Raw genomic sequence first — 20045 nt, 5'->3', positions numbered from 1 at the left:
CATATATTTCAAAGGAAGACAGCTTACAAGCAGATAACGTCCAACAAAGCGCTGAAACTGTTTGCCTGCTCCCTCTGCCTTTTGTTCACAGTATATGTTTCTCAGCTTCTTGCGAGCTGGTCATTTGTGCGCCACGACGTTCACGAGGAGTATCCTGTCTTCTGGTGTCACCAGCTGTGCTTCTGATGTTTCCAGGCACTCCAGCAAGCGCAAGACTGCCACACGAACCACATTTTGTTCACATGATACGCACTGAATCTCGAAACCGAACTCTTGCAGAGCTAAGGTCCATCGTGCTAATTTCCCATGTCACAATTTACTTACTAACAGGGAGAACCAAGGTCAGTGGTGTGTTACCACTACAGATTTCTAACGGGCTAGATGTCGGCAGAATTTCGTGAATGTGAATGGTACCGCCACTGCTCATTTCTCTGTCACAGGATATTTTTATCCATAGTTTAACATTCTGCTCCAAAACGTAGTCGTTACCGCACTCTTCTTCTTCGTCGATCTGACACAGGTGTTTCCCATGTTGTAATCAGATTCATCAAAGGCTAAATAAAAAGTTTTGTGAAGACCTGTGTGTAACAATACCACTGTGTTCATTATCGTTGTTTTAATCCATCGAAATGTTTCCTCACAATCTTTCCTACAGGACCACATGCTACGTCTGTTAACTAGGTTGTGAAAGGACTCGTTTTTTAGCACTTGGCAATAGAAATCGCACAAACGTTGAAAATTTCTAAGTTGCTTCTTGCAACTAGATATTGCAAAACTGTATACCGCCTCCAGATTGTCCCTGTTTGCTTTTATACCTTACGGTGTAATTACATGACCAAAGAGTTTTGTTTCCTGCAGACTGAACTCTGTGTTTCTCAAGTTCAACTTAGCCTCCGCAATTTCAGATTTTTGAATAATTTCTTCCAACGCTGCGAAATGCACCCTCCATGCAATATTTTTTTGGTGCTCTCCATATGACCGAGTGATACCAGAGGTCTACATTTTTGCTCTGTGTGTTTGAAGTCAAACTGCACTTCCTCAACCTGCTAACCTTACCTGCCCTTAACAGTTATCCAGGAATTCATACACTGGACTTCCATTTGTCATATCTGATTAAGCATTGCAATAACTCAAAACAACTTCAGCAGAACATGGTAAAACATCAAATAGATAACACACCACATTTGTAAAATCATAATATACTTCTTTGGCTCTATGTCTTCCAATTTGTTTTGTGTACATTACCCACAAGAAATATACAAAACTCTTATTCCTGCACAGCAGAAATCCAGCAGCCTATACGAGAGACTCTAATTCCGACTGGCGATAAAAGTTCAGTTACAAAGGGACTCCCATAAAAAATCACAATAACACTTCTTCTCTGATTCGGGTCTTGGAATCGAAATGCCAAAGCATTTATGAATTTGCTTGGTATGAAGTTGTAAGATATTCTCCAAGACGATATAAATCTGTCCCCGAAGTCGCAACCAGAAGGCCATTAGCGACGATTTAATACGGCACTGGGAAAGTTCGCAACCAGATAATGAACATTATCTGACTTGCCATCAACAGTGTGCTCCCTGCCGCCGTTGGATAAGCAGCTGCAGCAGCAAGTCGTATACTCCTAGCTCACTCATTTGTTACATAGTTTAATTCTTAATTTCTTTGCGTGTTTTTGGTACTTGCATTGTTTAATTCATAAATTTCGAGCGTATTATAGTATTTGAGAGTTGTAGCATCGCGTTTTAGTACCTGAATAGTGTAAATTCGCGTAGTCGTTTGTCTACTGTTTTGTTTTGAACGGCCAGTGTCGGTTGGTCGCAGTCAGTGTGCTCCCTGCCGCCGTTGGATAAGCAGCTGAGCAGCAAGTCGTATACTCCTAGCTCACTCATTTGTTACATAGTTTAACTCTTAATTTCTTTGCGTGTTTTTGGTTCTTGCATTGTTTAATTCATAAATTTTGGGCGTATTATAGTATTTGAGAGTGTAGCATCGTGTTTTAGTACCTGAATAGTGTAATTTCGCTTAGTCTCCTTCCGCCGCCGAGCAGTGTCAGCAGTGCGCAAGTAGCAGCATTACTGCATTTACTAGGCAATCTTGTATTTTAATAACCGTTTAAATTTTGTCGATTTGTTTGCGCTCTCTGTAGATTAGTTCAGACGTTCTTAGCAAAACAGTTTTTAGCATGGATAGGGACTGCAACTGCTGTGTTCGGATGCAGGCTGAGTTGGCATCCCTTCGCTCCCAGCTTCAGGCAGTGTTGGCTTCGGTCACACAGCTTGAGGCTGTTGCCAATGGGCATCACTGTGGGGGTCGGGATGGGGGTTTGTCGGGGACGGCCAGCTCGTCCCACGCATCCCCTGATCGGACTACGACTGTGGTTGCCCGGGATACTGCCCGCATTGAGGCTGATCCCTCACCTGTGGTAGAGTGGGAGGTCGTTTCAAGGTGTGGCAGGGGGCGAAAGACATTCCGGAGGGCTGAACGGAAAGCCTCTCCAGTTTGTCTGACGAACCGGTTTCAGGCTCTGTCTCAGGCTGATACTGATCTTCGGCCTGACATGGCTGCTTCTCCTGTTCCAGAGGTTGCCCCTCAGTCTGCAAGATCCGGGCAGTCGCAGAGGGTGGGCTTACTGGTAGTTGGGAGCTCCAACGTCAGGCGCGTAATGGGGCCCCTTAGGGAAATGGCAGCAAGAGAGGGGAAGAAAACCAATGTGCACTCCGTGTGCATACCGGGGGGAGTCATTCCAGATGTGGAAAGGGTCCTTCCGGATGCCATGAAGGGTACAGGGTGCACCCATCTGCAGGTGGTCGCTCATGTCGGCACCAATGATGTGTGTCGCTATGGATCGGAGGAAATCCTCTCTGGCTTCCGGCGGCTATCTGATTTGGTGAAGACTGCCAGTCTCGCTAGCGGGATGAAAGCAGAGCTCACCATCTGCAGCATCGTCGACAGGACTGACTGCGGACCTTTGGTACAGAGCCGAGTGGAGGGTCTGAATCAGAGGCTGAGACGGTTCTGCGACCGTGTGGGCTGCAGATTCCTTGACTTGCGCCATAGGGTGGTGGGGTTTCGGGTTCCGCTGGATAGGTCAGGAGTCCACTACACGCAACAAGCGGCTACACGGGTAGCAGGGGTTGTGTGGCGTGGGCTGGGCGGTTTTTTAGGTTAGATGGCCTTGGGCAAGTACAGAAAGGGCAACAGCCTCAACGGGTGCGGGGCAAAGTCAGGACATGCGGGGACCAAGCAGCAATCGGTATTGTAATTGTCAACTGTCGAAGCTGCGTTGGTAAAGTACCGGAACTTCAAGCGCTGATAGAAAGCACCGAAGCTGAAATCGTTATAGGTACAGAAAGCTGGCTTAAGCCAGAGATAAATTCTGCCGAAATTTTTACAAAGGTACACACAGTGTTTAGAAAGGATAGATTGCATGCAACCGGTGGTGGAGTGTTCATCGCTGTTAGTAGTAGTTTATCCTGTAGTGAAGTAGAAGTGGATAGTTCCTGTGAATTATTATGGGTGGAGGTTACACTAAACAACCGAACTAGGTTAATAATTGGCTCCTTGTACCGACCTCCCGACTCAGCAGCATTAGTGGCAGAACAACTGAGAGAAAATTTGGAATACATTTCACATAAATTTTCTCAGCATGTTATAGTCTTAGGTGGAGATTTCAATTTACCAGATATAGACTGGGACACTCAGATGTTTAGGACGGGTGGTAGGGACAGAGCATCGAGTGACATTATACTGAGTGCACTATCCGAAAATTACCTCGAGCAATTAAACAGAGAACCGACTCGTGGAGATAACATCTTGGACCTACTGATAACAAACAGACCCGAACTTTTCGAATCTGTATGTACAGAACAGGGAATCAGTGATCATAAGGCCGTTGCAGCATCCCTGAATATGGAAGTTAATAGGAATATAAAAAAAGGGAGGAAGGTTTATCTGTTTAGCAAGAGTAATAGAAGGCAGATTTCAGATTACCTAACAGATCAAAACGAAAATTTCTGTTCCGACACTGACAATGTTGAGTGTTTATGGAAAAAGTTCAAGGCAATCGTAAAATGCGTTTTAGACAGGTACGTGCCGAGTAAAACTGTGAGGGACGGGAAAAACCCACCGTGGTACAACAACAAAGTTAGGAAACTACTGCGAAAGCAAAGAGAGCTCCACTCCAAGTTTAAACGCAGCCAAAACCTCTCAGACAAACTGAAGCTAAACGATGTCAAAGTTAGCGTAAGGAGGGCTATGCGTGAAGCGTTCATTGAATTCGAAAGTAAAATTCTATGTACCGACTTGACAGAAAATCCTAGGAAGTTCTGGTCTTACGTTAAATCAGTAAGTGGCTCGAAACAGCATATCCAGACACTACGGGATGATGATGGCATTGAAACAGAGGATGACACGCGTAAAGCTGAAATACTAAACACCTTTTTCCAAAGCTGTTTCACAGAGGAAGACCGCACTGCAGTTCCTTCTCTAAATCCTCGCACAAACGAAAAAATGGCTGACATCGAAATAAGTGTCCAAGGAATAGAAAAGCAACTGGAATCACTCAATAGAGGAAAGTCCACTGGACCTGACGGGATACCAATTCGATTCTACACAGAGTACGCGAAAGAACTTGCCCCCCTTCTAACAGCCGTGTACCGTAAGTCTCTAGAGGAACGGAGGGTTCCAAATGATTGGAAAAGAGCACAGATAATCCCAGTCTTCAAGAAGGGTCGTCGAGCAGATGCGCAAAACTATAGACCTATATCTCTTACGTCGATCTCTTGTAGAATTTTAGAACATGTTTTTTGCTCGCGTATCATGTCATTTCTGGAAACCCAGAATCTACTATGTAGGAATCAACATGGATTCCGGAAACAGCGATCGTGTGAGACCCAACTCGCCTTATTTGTTCATGAGACCCAGAAAATATTAGATACAGGCTCCCAGGTAGATGCTATTTTTCTTGACTTCCGGAAGGCGTTCGATACAGTTCCGCACTGTCGCCTGATAAACAAAGTAAGAGCCTACGGAATATCAGACCAGCTGTGTGGCTGGATTGAAGAGTTTTTAGCAAACAGAACACAGCATGTTGTTATCAATGGAGAGACGTCTACAGACGTTAAAGTAACCTCTGGCGTCCCACAGGGGAGTGTTATGGGACCATTGCTTTTCACAATATATATAAATGACTTAGTAGATAGTGTCGGAAGCTCCATGCGGCTTTTCGCGGATGATGCTGTAGTATACAGAGAAGTTGCTGCATTAGAAAATTGTAGCGAAATACAGGAAGATCTGCAGCGGATAGGCACTTGGTGCAGGGAGTGGCAACTGACCCTTAACATAGACAAATGTAATGTATTGCGAATACATAGAAAGAAGGATCCTTTATTGTATGATTATATGATAGCGGAACAAACACTGGTAGCAGTTACTTCTGTAAAATATCTGGGAGTATGCGTACGGAACGATTTGAAGTGGAATGATCATATAAAATTAATTGTTGATAAGGCGGGTACCAGGTTGAGATTCATTGGGAGAGTGCTTAGAAAATGTAGTCCATCAACAAAGGAGGTGGCTTACAAAACACTCGTTCGACCTATACTTGAGTATTGCTCATCAGTGTGGGATCCGTACCAGGTCGGGTTGACGGAGGAGATAGAGAAGATCCAAAGAAGAGCGGCGCGTTTCGTCACTGGGTTATTTGGTAACCGTGATAGCGTTACGGAGATGTTTAATAAACTCAAGTGGCAGACTCTGCAAGAGAGGCGCTCTGCATCGCGGTGTAGCTTGCTCGCCAGGTTTCGAGAGGGTGCGTTTCTGGATGAGGTATCGAATATATTGCTTCCCCCTACTTATACTTCCCGAGGAGATCACGAATGTAAAATTAGAGAGATTAGAGCGCGCACGGAGGCTTTCAGACAGTCGTTCTTCCCGCGAACCATACGCGACTGGAACAGGAAAGGGAGGTAATGACAGTGGCACGTAAAGTGCCCTCCGCCACACACCGTTGGGTGGCTTGCGGAGTATCAATGTAGATGTAGATGTAGGTAGAGAGCTGACGCAATGACGCGACCTAAGCTGTGTTCATTTACACTACCCACGTGTAAGTCTGTAAGTGTTGTCATCATTGGAATTACAACTTTGAAACACCAATTAAAAAAGGGCTGACTACGTCACTTACGACTTTGAATACAATTTGCCATAAAATGACAGTTTGGGGAGCGATCATATGATGTACATAATTTTTTATTTAATTGTCTTAATCGCAAAGTTTTTTGAAGACAGTTACCGGTTTCGGCTATGCAGCAGCCATCTTCGGAACATACAACAGAAGTACACCCAAGAGAAAAAGAAAGTGGTACACCTGACTAATATCGCAGCAGTGCCACGACGACATGACGTGGACTCGACTAATGTCTGAAGTAGTGCTGGAGGAAACTGAAACCATGAATCCTCCAGGGCTGTCCAAAAATCCTTAAGAGTACGAGGAGGTGGAGATCTCTTCTGAACAGCATGTGGCAAGTCATCCTAGATATGCTCAATAATGTTCATGTCTGGGGAGTTTTGTGGCCATCGGAAGTGTTTAAACTGAAACGAGTGTTCCTGGAGACACTCTGCGTCAATTCGGGACATGTGGGTCCCGCGTTGTCCTGCTGGAATTGTTCAAGTCTGTCAGAATGCACAATAGACACGAATTGATGCAGGTAATCAGACAGCATGCTTACATATGTGTCACCTGCCAGAGTTGTATCTAGACGTAACAGGGGTCCCATATCACTCCAACTGCACATGTCCCACACCATTACAGAGCCTCCACCAGCTTGAACAGCCGCCTGCAAACATGCAGGGTCCACAGATTCATGAGATTGTCTCCTCATCTGTACGTGTCCATCCCCTCGCTACAATCTGAAACTAGACTCGTCTGACCAGGCAACATGTTCTGGTCATCAACTGTCCAATGTGTTGATGCCCCCAGGTGAGGCATAAAGATTTGTGTCGTGCAGTCATCAAGGGTACGCGAGTGGGCCTTCAGCTCCAAAAGTCCATATCGATGATGTTTCGTTGAATGGTTCGCTCGCTGACACTTGTTTATGGCCAAGCACTGAAAGCCGCAGTAGTTGCGGAGGGGTTACCCTTCTGTCACGCTGAACGGTTCTCTTCAATCGTCGTTGGTCCCGTTGTTGCAGGATCTTTTTCCGACTGCAGTGATGTCGGAGATTTGATGTTTTACCATATTCATCATATTCACGGTACACTCGTGAAATTGTCGTACGGAAAAATCCCTACTTCATCGCTATGTCGGAGATGCTTTGTCCCATCACTCGTGCGCCGACTAAAACACCAAGTTCAAACTCACTTAAATCTTGGTAACCTGCCATTGTAGCAGTAGTAACCGATCTAGCAACTGCACCAGACATTTGTCTTATATAAACGTTGCCGACTGCAGTACCGTATCTGCCTGTTTACATATCTCTGTATTTGAATATGCATGCCTAAAACAGTTCCTTTGGTGCCTCAGTGTAAAAGAAAATAAATTACTGCCTACTACATTAAGGGATTAAAAGAAGGACAAAAATTATAATATAAACACGACATACCTCCGCAAAAAGTCATATGTAAAAATAACATCAGTCGAAATTGCCACACTTGCTTCAACCGTTTATCTGAGAGTATGGGTTGGAAAGCTATTCTAGAGGTCGTTGATGCTTACATAAGCTACAGATATATGTACAAAGTACTTAGAAAGAGGTTCATTAGAAAGTAGAGTTCTATAAAATATTCGCAGCTGAATGCAAGGAAGCAAAACGATTTTTATTTAACCTTGTAAAAAATCTATTTATCTTCTGACATTTTAAAGTTGATGACGATGAACAAAATATTCAAAAAATAAAAACTTATTACAGAAATCATTCTTAAATTGAATACATTACCATGTCTATTTTCCTATAATGTTATTTCATCCCACTTGCCCCATTTGGGCTGTTGAGTGGACTGTCAACGGAACAATATTCCGCTCTTCAGCAAAGCGAATGAAAAAAAAATGTAGAATGAGAAAAATTTTATGACTTATTTTCTACTTAAAATTATAGACAGACAACCAAACTAACGAAAATTAATACATTTTTAAGAACACATCACAAAAGCTGAAATTCTACTCATAAAAAACGCGGAAGCACTGCACTTTCATTTAAAATCTGAAGGACTTGGTCTTGGTGAGAAGTATTATTGAGGGAGAGTATATGTTCCATATGGTTGAGGGGTGTGGGTAAAGAGGTACGTAACGAAACTGTGGAGAGGCTAGGTAGAAGGTGAGGTGGATAGGGGGAATAGAGACAATGGGAAGAGAGAGGTTGAAGAGTACTGTAGTGCTTGGGGACGTTAGTGGTAACAACAGGAAAGAGATAGGGATGGATGGAGAGGGAAAAGCAGAGAGGAGACCCCAATGTGGTGTGCCACAGGCGGAGGAGCATTAAAATTGGTAGGAAAGATGAATATAGGGGAAAATCTTGTTATTTGGGAGAGCAAGTTGGTTGAAGTTGCATTGATAATTAGGATATGGAGTGTGTGAAGGGGTGGAAGCATACCAGGGTTGGTGGTCGGAGGGAAGACAGTGGTGTTATTGGAATCTAGTTTGCAGTGGAACAGGAGATGCAAAGATGTTAGATGTTGATAAGGAGAGGTAGGAATTTGATAAGATTGCAGAGGATCCACGTGGGAGAGGCGTGTGTGGCGTCCATGACTTTCAAGGATTTGGAGGGACTTAACAGAACTATGGTGGGGTGGAGATCTATGCAGCATTCATATACCAGAAGGTGGATCAGATCAGGGTTTTGTATATGAGCAGAATAGTGGAGGAATGTAATTCTCAAGTTCAGGCTGTAAGTAGTTCTAGTCTATTGAGAGCGCTCTGTTGGATTGTTAGTAGGTGAGGTTTCCACATTAGTGGCTGGTCGAAGGCTAATTAACTGTACAGGACAGTCATAAATGGTAAGGTAGAATTCATGGAGGCGGAAAGTGTAGGTTCTTTGTCCTTTAACTGTTGCCTGGTTTTGGAGGGATTGATCCTGAGGAGCGATTGCATACACAAGAAGGTAGACTGATTGGGGTGGATTTGGAGGGATCATTGGGATTTCTGGAGTGTAGGGTAGAGGGCGAGAAAGTGGTATCACCAACACACTGAAGGAGGCGATCTGGTGAGGGTGGTTTGGGCATATCAGCAATGTAGAAGAGATAATGGAGAGGAGAGAGGATGGGACTCTAGGGTACTCCTGCACTAGGATGGAATATATGGGAATTGATATTGTTAATAGAGATTAAATGAGGGGCGAGTAGATAGGAAGGATGTAAAGTGGTCATAATTAATTGGAAAACTATATGTCTGGATTTCGAAAAGGACTGGAATGCCAACACGGTCACAGGCTTTCTCTACGTCGAGGGAGACAAAAATAGCAGATTTATGGGAGTGGAGTCAGTGGGATGAGAGATGGATGAGTGCAAGAGATGGTTATCAGAGGATAAGTTGGGGCAGAAGCCATACTAGTTAAGGGGTAGGAGATGGTTTTGGTTCAGGTGTTGATAGATATGTCTGGAGAGAATGGGTTTGAAGACCTTGCTAAACACTAAGCTTAGGCAGATGAAGTGGTAGGAAGAGGTTTGTGTGGTTTGAGGAAAAACAGGATTTTGGATGTTTTCAATTGTTGAGTATTGTAAGCTGTAGAGAGGATAGTGGTGTAAGGGACTGGAGGGGTGACTACAAGGGAGAAGGGGTATTCTTTAAGGTGTCAATAAGTTATGCAGTCTTGACTAGGGCATGTGGTGTGTTTTTTGTGGAGTAGTTGATTTATGTCATGTGCTGTAACTGGTGTATTTAATTCCATTTGCTGTATGTTATTCAAGTACTGGAAGCTGGGAGCAATGGGTGGGACAGCGGTATTTGTACATTTGTGGATGTTTGGGGGAAAGTGATTAGTCAAGGTGATAGGATGCAAAATGGTTAGCTCTGTTCAGGTGGTCAGCTAAGAGATTGTTATTCTGGAGGAGCAGGTAGTGAGATATGGGATTGGTGTCTGTGACTTGATGGAATGCTTTCGAGAACTTGGGAGAGTTAATGGGGAGTGGAGTGTTGAGTCTGGTGCAAGTCCCAGGGACTTTTTTTTCATTTAATGAATTCCTGGTGTGTCCCTGTATTTGCCAGTGATGTGTGAGTGTATTCCTGTAATGTGTCTGCACCAAAAAACAGTACATGCATCAGTATTCTTGGAGGAGGAGTAGGCCTTGTGTGGGGATTGTGGGGGGGGGGGGGGGGAGAGGGTATACAGTCTTTGTAGGAATGTGGGTGGATATAGCGTTTGATATGGTCTGCTGAAGAAAGGCTGTGACATGAGGGAAACTGTCAGGTTGCTGGAAGGTTATAACACTACTGCCTGCCACTGTTATACCTAACCACAAAACAGGAGAGGTTCAGATGAATGAAATCATTTTTATTAAGGCAATTGCCGTATAAAGAAGCATAGACGAATTTTGTTATGTTGACTGTGTTGTACCTAACGAAGGTGGCTTATCGGAAGTGCAAGTCAGAATTACGTAAATATTTAAACAGTAATACAAAATATTTTACCTATCTACACTGTTCAAAGAAGAAAGAAACCGGTCGCCTGCCTAATTAAGCATTAGAATGATTGACATACTTGTTCAAGAAACTGAAAATAAGTAACTTCAATGGGCAGTCACAGCCTATACTTTGTCACACGATTGTGCAATGAACTCTGGCACCTGCATATGTTCACGTTAAAGAAATTGCTAAAGGTTATAAGAGAACATGGCTATTTGCATAATGGTAACAGAAAATAACATATACTTTTGCCTTCAAGGCTTGGTCAGACTGAATGGTCTCAATAATATTACTATCAATATTCACTGTAGAATCATAAATAAAAAATAAAAAAAAATTAAAAATTAAAAATATTGAGTGACATGTACTATTTTGTCTAATGTAATATCTTTTATTAACCTGACATGTTCCACATTATTATAAAGTGTCGTATTCATGATCTATGGAACAAGTACTAATCTAATGTAATCTAATCTATCAATACTCACTGTAGAATCATAAAATAGGCATAAGTTCAATATTACTTTTCAAACATTTTCCTATCTGACAAAAAATTGTAAATGTAGTTCACTGCAAAACTATGAACTGGTCATAGGTTAAGTCTCTCTCAGCTTAATACGTTTCTATTTAGAATGAAAGTTAAATGTATTTCGCTAACAAACAATTTCACACTGAATTTTGAACAAAAGAAGGTACTATTTTCATAGATAGTGGTCTTTCTATTAATTGTTATTTATCATGAGCATAAAGGGTAAACTGTGGATCCTATTACACTATTAATATGCACTTTCAATACACAAGAGAAACAAGCGCTTAGCAAGCATGAGTATATAACTTTCCACAATTGCAGTTTTCAACTTCTACTACACTGAGACACAAAATTGACATATTTGTAAGATGCTGACTCACCTTTTGCGATTTACAACAGGCAGCAATGTGAACCATTACTAAGCTAAACTTTACAAGCCTCAGTTTTCAGAACTTTTAATTTTGAAGTTGGCAACAACATATTAATAAGCAGTTTTAATAGAAAAATTATTTTCAGCAAGCATCATGGACTTAAGCTCACTCTCTTGCCACAATAACTTTAACTTTCTTTTTTACTATGTTCAAGAGGCATTAATTAGTAAAACACTAGGATTTAATGTTCTTTCAATAAGGACACTCGGTAATTATTTTAGCATGGGAAAGACCCTAAGTGGAAATGTGGCAGAGGGATAAAAAATCAAGGTAGGTATAAAAGTTCGAGTATAAGTTACCTTATATTTGCGTACACTAAAGTATCCAATGAGCTGATCCTTCACCATAAATTTCTACTATTTCTTAGTTCCTTTTCAGTGATTGCGCAATATGGTGGCGATTGCATGTTGGTAGGGGGATTTGCAGGTAGAACTGCTGGACTCTCTCAATTCTTGGCGCCAATGATAGATATCAGTTCCAGAATAGTTCAAGCTCTTTATCCATCCATCCATCCGAGGCATTGGAAAGCGGCACAGAAAGCCTCTCTCCGCACCAGCACAATACACAACTTTTACATGAGCAGTTGACTGACTCTCAATTCCACCTTTTCTACCTAGGCCAACTACAATTTGCGCGCGCGGCATGCTTCCGATCCCAAGGGGAAGCACAACACCTTTTACATACAAAATAACTAAGAACCCTAAGTGAGGATCAGCAATTTACATAACAGCAAACAAACGTTTTAAATAAAACAGAACATTTGCATATATTGGTAGTTCTATACAAAATTATTTAATTTTAAAGATAACCAAAGGGATTATATGAGGAAGACAAAAGATCATTTGCTCATATTGTGCATATTACAGAGATTACACTTTATTGCAGTATCGAATTAATCGTATGCCAATTACAGAAGTTCAACAATGGGATGTTGAACAAAATAGAAAGCTAAATGAATCAACAAAAGGTATGTAGTGTCTAAGCTATGGTGTTACAAGGTCAGGAAGCAACTTCCAATTTTGGTTTCTATGGATTCCCACTAGGCATTCCAGTAGATGTGTGAGCAGTCTTAGATAACTTTTGGATGGAGGTTGGTATGGGGTGCACAAGGATGAGATTCTGTGTGAGAGATCATGAGGAATACAGGTAGACATTCACTTCCAATCATATTATAGACTTCTGCAGTGAGGCGTCCAAAGAATTTGGGAGATGCTTGGACGACATAGGGGGTGGTTTTGCTTTCAGGATGGGTGTGGTGTGAGATGGGAACAATAACACCCTGCAGGGAGTCAGAAAACTGATGCCACCTCTGGAGTCCTCCAGGTGATTTACTACTAATTTTGAGATCAGTGCCATGATGTAAGTGGAAAATGAGTGACGGTGTCATAGGGGATAGGATGAATAGGTCAGATGTAGATGGTGGCACAGGTAATGGTAAGTCTTCCGAAAAATAGGGCAAGGATAAGACGTTTGGTAGAATTATTATATAAGGGATGTGACTGAACTGGGATGTTCTTGTGGTGGCCAATTGAAACTCCATCTCTGACCAGAGGAAGGTGGTTATCTGTGCAGTGGATGATACAGAGAGAGGTCTGGAAGTGTAATGACTGAAGGGACATTTCAAGGAGAATAAAGGTATGGATTTTGTCTTCAAACAGGGCATGCATTAAAAGATTTTTACTAGTGGGGAGGGAGGAGATATAGTGTTACAGGCTTTTGTAGTGCTGTCACACCATTAGAATGGTTTGTTTGGGGGAAGGGGGTCTGCTGAGGTTTTAGACAAGGGCATAGAGGAAGGTGAAGAGAAAGTGAACCTGGTTCTGGGAGTAGGTAGCTTCGTTGTTGCGATGGGGTGGGCAAAAAGGGAGATTTGTTAGAGAGTACATGGATGTTGGAATGAGTGAATGCTTTGGAGGATAATTTGATAACATCTTCAGCAGTGGGTGTTGGACAGGGGAATTGTTGGGGTGAGTGCGAGTATCAGTGGAACAGAGTGGGACAGTGAGCTCAGGTTTAGTAGGTTGCAGCTTAGTTTTGCATCGAGGGGGGGGGGGGCAGGTGTTACAGATAGGAGGAGGTTAGGGCATTGTTTAAGAACATGGAAGGCTTTGCAGTTTGGATAGGAGGTGGTTTTTTACAATCTTCAGTAAGCTGATCATTGTAATGGAGGCATTTTCGTCATTGGTGGGACTGAGTAGGAATTTTTAAGGTTCGACCCTGTGGCAGTGGTGGTATATTAAGACTCCTTCTTTAGGGAGATTGTCCATGGTGGCAGCAAATTTAGAGAAGACATGGCAGTGGTGAGTGGGGCCAAAGTTATTATTAATTCAAAGGGCTTTCTGGAGTTGTAAATCCATGTGGTTGTTTATTTCAGATGCCGCTTCCTCATCCATGACCACAAGGCTGACATTTGTGACACTGCATTGGGGGTGGGAGGACGGTTGGAAGGCTGGTGTTGTTTTGCCGTGGGTATGCTGGTGAGAGGTGTTGAGCAGGCTTTGGTACCAAGGATAACCAAAGGAAATTTGGAAAGGTCAGTGTGGAAACTGGGATTCAACGACTTTAATGAGATGGAGGCTTTTCTTGGGATGATTTGTTGGATGTGAAGGCTTGGTAGGTATTTAATTTCGAGGATGAGGCATTTGGGTTTAAGGAACTTTTGGTCAGAGTTGGAGAGAAAGTCAGGTTGGACAGTAGGTAAACAGTGCGAAGGGACAGGAGTTGTGTCCATATGCTGAATGTCGTCAGATTCAGTTTGCTGTTTCTTAGGTGTGGGAGTAGGAGAGATGTTGGTGTTTTGACGTTTTGTAGGCTTCTTACCAGCTCTTAGATGGAAGAATGGTTGTATGATGGGGGTGGTGAGATGCGACATTGTTGATGGTTACCTGGGACTTCTGCAGGTCCTTCAGCCCTGCTTGCATTGGTGACTGCAGTGAGACTCAGTGAATGGTACTTGTGACATCATCTGTTGCAGCTGTAGCCCAGCAGACTGTGATGCAGGCGGCCAGTGATGGAGGTAGCAGATGACTGATGGCTGAAAGAGAGAAGGTAGGGGGAGCTGGGGATGGGGAAAGATGCATGTATTACTGCTGTGATGGGACAGGATACTGTAGCTAAGGGAGGACGAATGTAGGTATGTTGGGGTAGAAGAAAGGCTCCGTGTAGTTAGAGTGGGAACAGGAGATGGAGAGGTGTATATGATTGATAGAGTCAATGTTCCATAGTGGCAGAGAGTTCAAAATGGTTCAAATGGCTCTAAGCAGTACAGGACTTAACATCTGAGGTCATCAGTCCCCTAAACTTACAACTAATTAAACCTAATCAACCTAAGGACATCAGACACATCCATGCCCAAGGTAGGATTCGAACCTGCGACTGTAGCAGCCCTATGGTTCCGGACTGAAACGCCTCGGACCGCTGGGCCACAGCGGCCGGCGGCAGAGAGTGTTTACCGGTGTTGATTAGGGTTAGTGGTCCCTGAAGTGGCGTTGGAAAGACTGTGACAAACTGTGGTGGACTTATGAACGATGAGAATGTCTCTGATGTGACAGTGAAGGAAGCAGCTAAATCGGCCATGGTGCAGTGACGGCGATAAACAGATGGAGGCGGCGGTGGTGACAAACAGGCGATGAATCGGCGCTGATCAGATGGTGGAGGCGAAGACTGGCAATGAAGATATGGGGTGGCGATGACCAGTGGCGAGGGCGAGGTCTGGATGCGAATGATGACAGGCAGTGAATGCATTGATGGATAATGAGCACCGACGATGACGCCTGAGAACAAAGTCATTGACCATTACGTAGATGGCTAGAAACTTTTCCCTATCTGAATTTAAAACCCTGAGAGTAGCCCAGGTAATTCATATTCCCAAGAGGAAGAGGGGTTCCAGCCCTTGGATCCATACATTGTGATGTTTTTTTGCCTTTGTTATTTCGACCTCGCTCGTCCCATGTGTGGGGGGAGGGGGAGGGGGGGCTGGCAGTGGGACAATCAACATGCTCTTCAGCCAATAGATATTATCTATGACATAGACACTAAACACAGAACAAGGATACATATTTATCATGACTTTTAAACTACCTGAAAAGGTGATGTTAATGAGAGAATATAATAAATAATGCTATCTTCGCGAATAGTTTAAAAACACTGATAAAAATGAGAATCGAGAGCGCAGTTAAGAACGTTTGAAGAGCACTAAACATTTGAATAAACATTTGAAAGACACCTAACACAACAGAAAAAATACTGACAAACGTTGAAAACAGAGCACTCTACATTTTCGATAAAATATGGAACAGGACCTTCCTTGGAATTACAGCTTACTCATGAAAAAAAAGGCTGGTATAGAGGGCGATAGGAAAATTATGGTGGTAAGAGGTTGTGATGAGACGGGGTGGCTGTGGGAACAAGGACAGAGGGGTAGCTGGTGTTTGGCTCTATAAATTTGAATGGAGAACAGGGAGGGGGGCAACAGGGGCAGGGTAAATGGGGGACATGGTATGGAGAGAGGGCAAGGAGGGCGCCCTTGGGGAAGAATCTAAGAGGGTGGGTTGGATTGACAGTTGGTGGGATGGGTATGTTGGGATGGAGTTCGTGATCCAGGAGAGGGACACAATTGAAATTTATTTAGGAGAGGACACTGAGGGTGTGAAAATGGTGGGTTGGTGGTATGTGTAGCTAGAGGCATGGCAGCATGATAGAACTGGAAAGGAGAGAGCACACAATAGGATTGTTTGAAATTTTGGAGTCGGGTTTGCTGATGTTATAGGTTATTTGGAGGTATTCAGTATGACTGAGGAGAAGTGAGAATGTAAGGAGTTAGTAAAGCATCGCTATGGTTGTGGGAAACGAGATGGAAAGCATAGCATTCAAGTGTCTGGAGGGAGTCACAGAACGTGTGTGGGGTGGAAATCCATGCAACATTCGTGTAGCAAAGAACATGTCAGAGCAAGGTTTTGTGTGTATGGAGGACAGTGGAGGGTTGCAACTCCAAGTTAGGCCAGTTAGTAGTTTTAGTAATTTTAGTTTAGTTTGGGATTTGTGTAGGAAGTCTGGTTGGTAAGGTTTCCACGTTACTCTCCAGTCGAAAGTTAGTCCAAGGTATTTTAGTATATTAGTTAGCTGGATGAGACAGTCGTAAATGGTGAGGGAGAAGTCGTAGTGACGGAAGGTGCAGGTGTTGCATCCTATGATTACTGCTGAGTTTTGCAGGGACTAATCTTAAGAAGTCACTGGTTACACCAGGAGAGAAACGGATTGGAGCTCCCAACTACTTGTAATCACAACCTCTTTGATTTCCCGGATCTTGCAGGCTGAGAGGTTCCCTCTGAAACACGTCAAGCGACTGCATCTGGCTGAGGGGCAGTGTCAGCCACAGACAGCACATGGAACCTGTTTGTCAGATAAACTGGGGCGACCTTAGGAAATCTTGCACCGCCTGCCACTCCCCGAGGCGACCTCCCACTCGATCACAGGTGAGGGGTCAACCTCAGCGCGAGCACTAACTGTGCTGCTCCCCGGTAAGGACCGAGCTGTGTAACCAAAGCTACCACAGCCTGAAGTTGAGACTGAAGTGTCGCCAACCTGGATCGCATCCGCATATAGCCATCACAGTCCCTTTCCATACTTAATTCCGATGAAAACTACACTACACAGACAAACACTCCCCGAGGCGACCTCCCACTCGATCACAGGTGAGGGGTCAACCTCAGCGCGAGCACTAACTGTGCTGCTCGCCGGTAAGGACCGAGCTGTGTAACCAAAGCTACCACAGCCTGAAGTTGAGACTGAAATGTCGCCAACCTGGATCGCATCCGCATATAGCCATCACAGTCCCTTTCCATACTTAATTCCGATGAAAACTACACTACACAGACAAACAAGGACGTTCGACACGCACTTTGGCACTCTACTGTGAACAAGGAAGAAAACACAAGAAATGTGTCCAATAATTAAGATTAACGCAGAGATTCGAAAACTGAACTGCCGAAGTACACAGTTGACACTAATTAATTCGCTCCTGATTAGAAACTTGCAATACATCACAAAATCGGTTTACTATCCGACGCAAACGATAACATGAAGATTGTGTTTATTAAATATGAAATTAACGCGCAGAAAGTCAAGAAACTAAACTATGAAAGCATACAGATGAAACTATACAATTCGCTCCTGGTTAGGAACTCGTAAAATATCAAAAAATCGGTTACTTCCCCGTGGCTACTTGTGTCTCGCGCGGCTGCTGCTGACTGGCATTTGACTCAGACATATTGTTGCAAGAGCAAGCATTCATAGTCAACTGTTTCAACTGTAACTGCCTAGAAATATCTGAAGCTTCCTTATCTGACGTTATAGGCAGAGAACAGTGTGTATTTGATAAGGCATCACCAGATATTTACTTTGTATTAATCTTGTAATGACTATATAAAATTGAAACTGCGGTCATGCGCTGAAGATAATTTAAGTGTTATGTAGTAGCGATACCCACAGGGCGTTTCAAAATTACACCGACAATCTTCGAGAGAATGTAGAAGGTTTCTTGAGGAACAAAATGAGGATAGAAATGCGTGACCACTAACGTCATCCAAAGATACCAAGGAGCCTCGAAATTACAGGCGCTGGCGGAAGTATGTATATGTATATACAGGGTGATCGTGATGGTGTTACAAACTTCCAGGGATGATGGACAAGGATAAGTGTATCAATTTGAGGTAAGGAACCTGGGTCCAGAAGCGAGCGAGTCGAAAGTTATGAGCGGAAATCGTTCTGATACCTCTGACAGTGGGATACATGTACAGGTCCTGGTGTTCAGATTATAATTTAGGCAACTTCCAGAGGTGGTAGTGTGGACAAAAACAAGAAAAAAATATCTGGTAAACGTGACCTGTAAAACGTATACCTTAAGAGCAATGACCACTTGTTCAGTAGAGGAAACATGTTTCACATAGCTCCTCGGGTATTCTCTCAAGAGTCCACCATCACTAGGCTGTTTTTCTTGTTCTGGTTCACGCTACCACCTCTGAAAGTTGCCTTTATGACAGTCTCAGCAACAACAGTACCGGTGCATATACCCACTCCACTGTCACAGGTATCAGAACGATTTTAGCTTATAATTTTCGACTCCTTCGTTTCCGGACCAGGGTTCCTTACCTCAAATTGGTGCATTTACCCTGCTACAGAATCCCTGAAATTCTGTAACATCATCACGAACTCACCCTGTATAATTATATACACGCAGGCGCCGGCGCCGATCACTTCGACGCTCTGTTAGCGTCGTTTGGTGGCGTTTCCGGACACGGGTTGCTGTCCTCATTTTGTTCTTCAAGAGAACTTCCACAACCCTTCAAAGTTTTCTGGTGTAATTTTGAAACACCGTGCGTAAGTGTAAGTTAACATTGACTAATGCTTGGGAATATCATGCACTTAATTTGACTATTTTCTGTGTGGCTTAGGGTATTCACCCAAATGATCAGCGGCTCCATGGATGGATCAAGGACGTGCGACGCGTGAGAGACATGCTACACACGAAGTTAAGAGGTTGGGTACACGATATGCAATCCGTCAGCGAGCAGATGACGAACTACAAGATAGAAGAAGACAAGAACAGTTCTGGGATCTATCTAATAAGGTACAAGCTATTGCAAGTCGAAACTTTGTCGAACTTGTTGTGGTTTGTGAATGTTTCACTTTTTTCACTGGTGCGCCTTACTTACTGATATACAAATAACTGACGTCATGTAGTTCAGGACTGAGTAAAGTATTTGTGACTGATGGCCAATAGTGAAGGAGACTGATACTGTAACTAGCCATTTACAAAGTTCTGGGATTCCGTATATTCTTCAGTTTTTGGTTGGCTTCCGTCTTAAAATGTGCCACATGTTATGTAGAATATGAGCAAAACAAACTACAGCACTGAATGGTGTTACTACTTTGACTACAGAAAATACCCTTGCTCCCAGATACTAGCCAGGGTCTCGTAATTTACGGAAACGGTACCTGACACAAAAACTTGGTACAAGTACCACATGGGAAAAGAAAATGTCACCTCCAGGAGAAATCACGCTAATGCCTTGTGAAACTTCTTTATTCAAAAGTATTCTGTTCTAAAACTACTGAGTGAAATTGAATGCAAGTGTCACTTTCGTATTCTTTATCATTTCAACACTGACCTACAGAATTTGCACTGACTGACATAACTCAAACTTTTCCTACGCATTAATTACCCACAATATTCATGGATAACGTGATATGACTTCTCAAAAAATGATAACCAAAATTCAAATAATTAATACAAAAGAATGGCCCTTAATAGGAAGGAATCCCTAACAATAAGCCATACATATCATAAGTCACTTACCTCATAGAATGTCTTCATTACACGAACTACAGCAATGTCGCAAGTACCAACACTGCCAGCTAAATAAAAGATTCTAACTACTGAAGGCTCTAACTACTGATAGGCTTGTGGTTA

The 20045-nt window shown here is 43.2% G+C and overlaps 1 protein-coding gene across 3 annotated transcripts in view; it reads left to right on the top strand.

Moving 5' to 3' along the window:
- The window catches only part of LOC126481085 (uncharacterized), a 258316-nt gene that overhangs the window by 108714 nt on the left and 129557 nt on the right, over positions 1-20045 (top strand). For all 3 annotated transcript variants that reach the window (XM_050104586.1, XM_050104584.1, XM_050104585.1), the window contains exon 5: positions 19027-19202. In XM_050104586.1, coding sequence (XP_049960543.1) covers positions 19027-19202 — 176 coding nt within the window. The remainder of the gene's footprint in view (positions 1-19026; positions 19203-20045) is intronic.

Source organism: Schistocerca serialis, chromosome 5 (genome assembly GCF_023864345.2).
Source record: "Schistocerca serialis cubense isolate TAMUIC-IGC-003099 chromosome 5, iqSchSeri2.2, whole genome shotgun sequence".
Classification (NCBI taxonomy): domain Eukaryota; kingdom Metazoa; phylum Arthropoda; class Insecta; order Orthoptera; family Acrididae; genus Schistocerca; species Schistocerca serialis.
The sequence above is the reverse complement of the archived record's forward strand: the minus strand, read 5'-3'. Positions and strand labels throughout refer to the sequence as shown.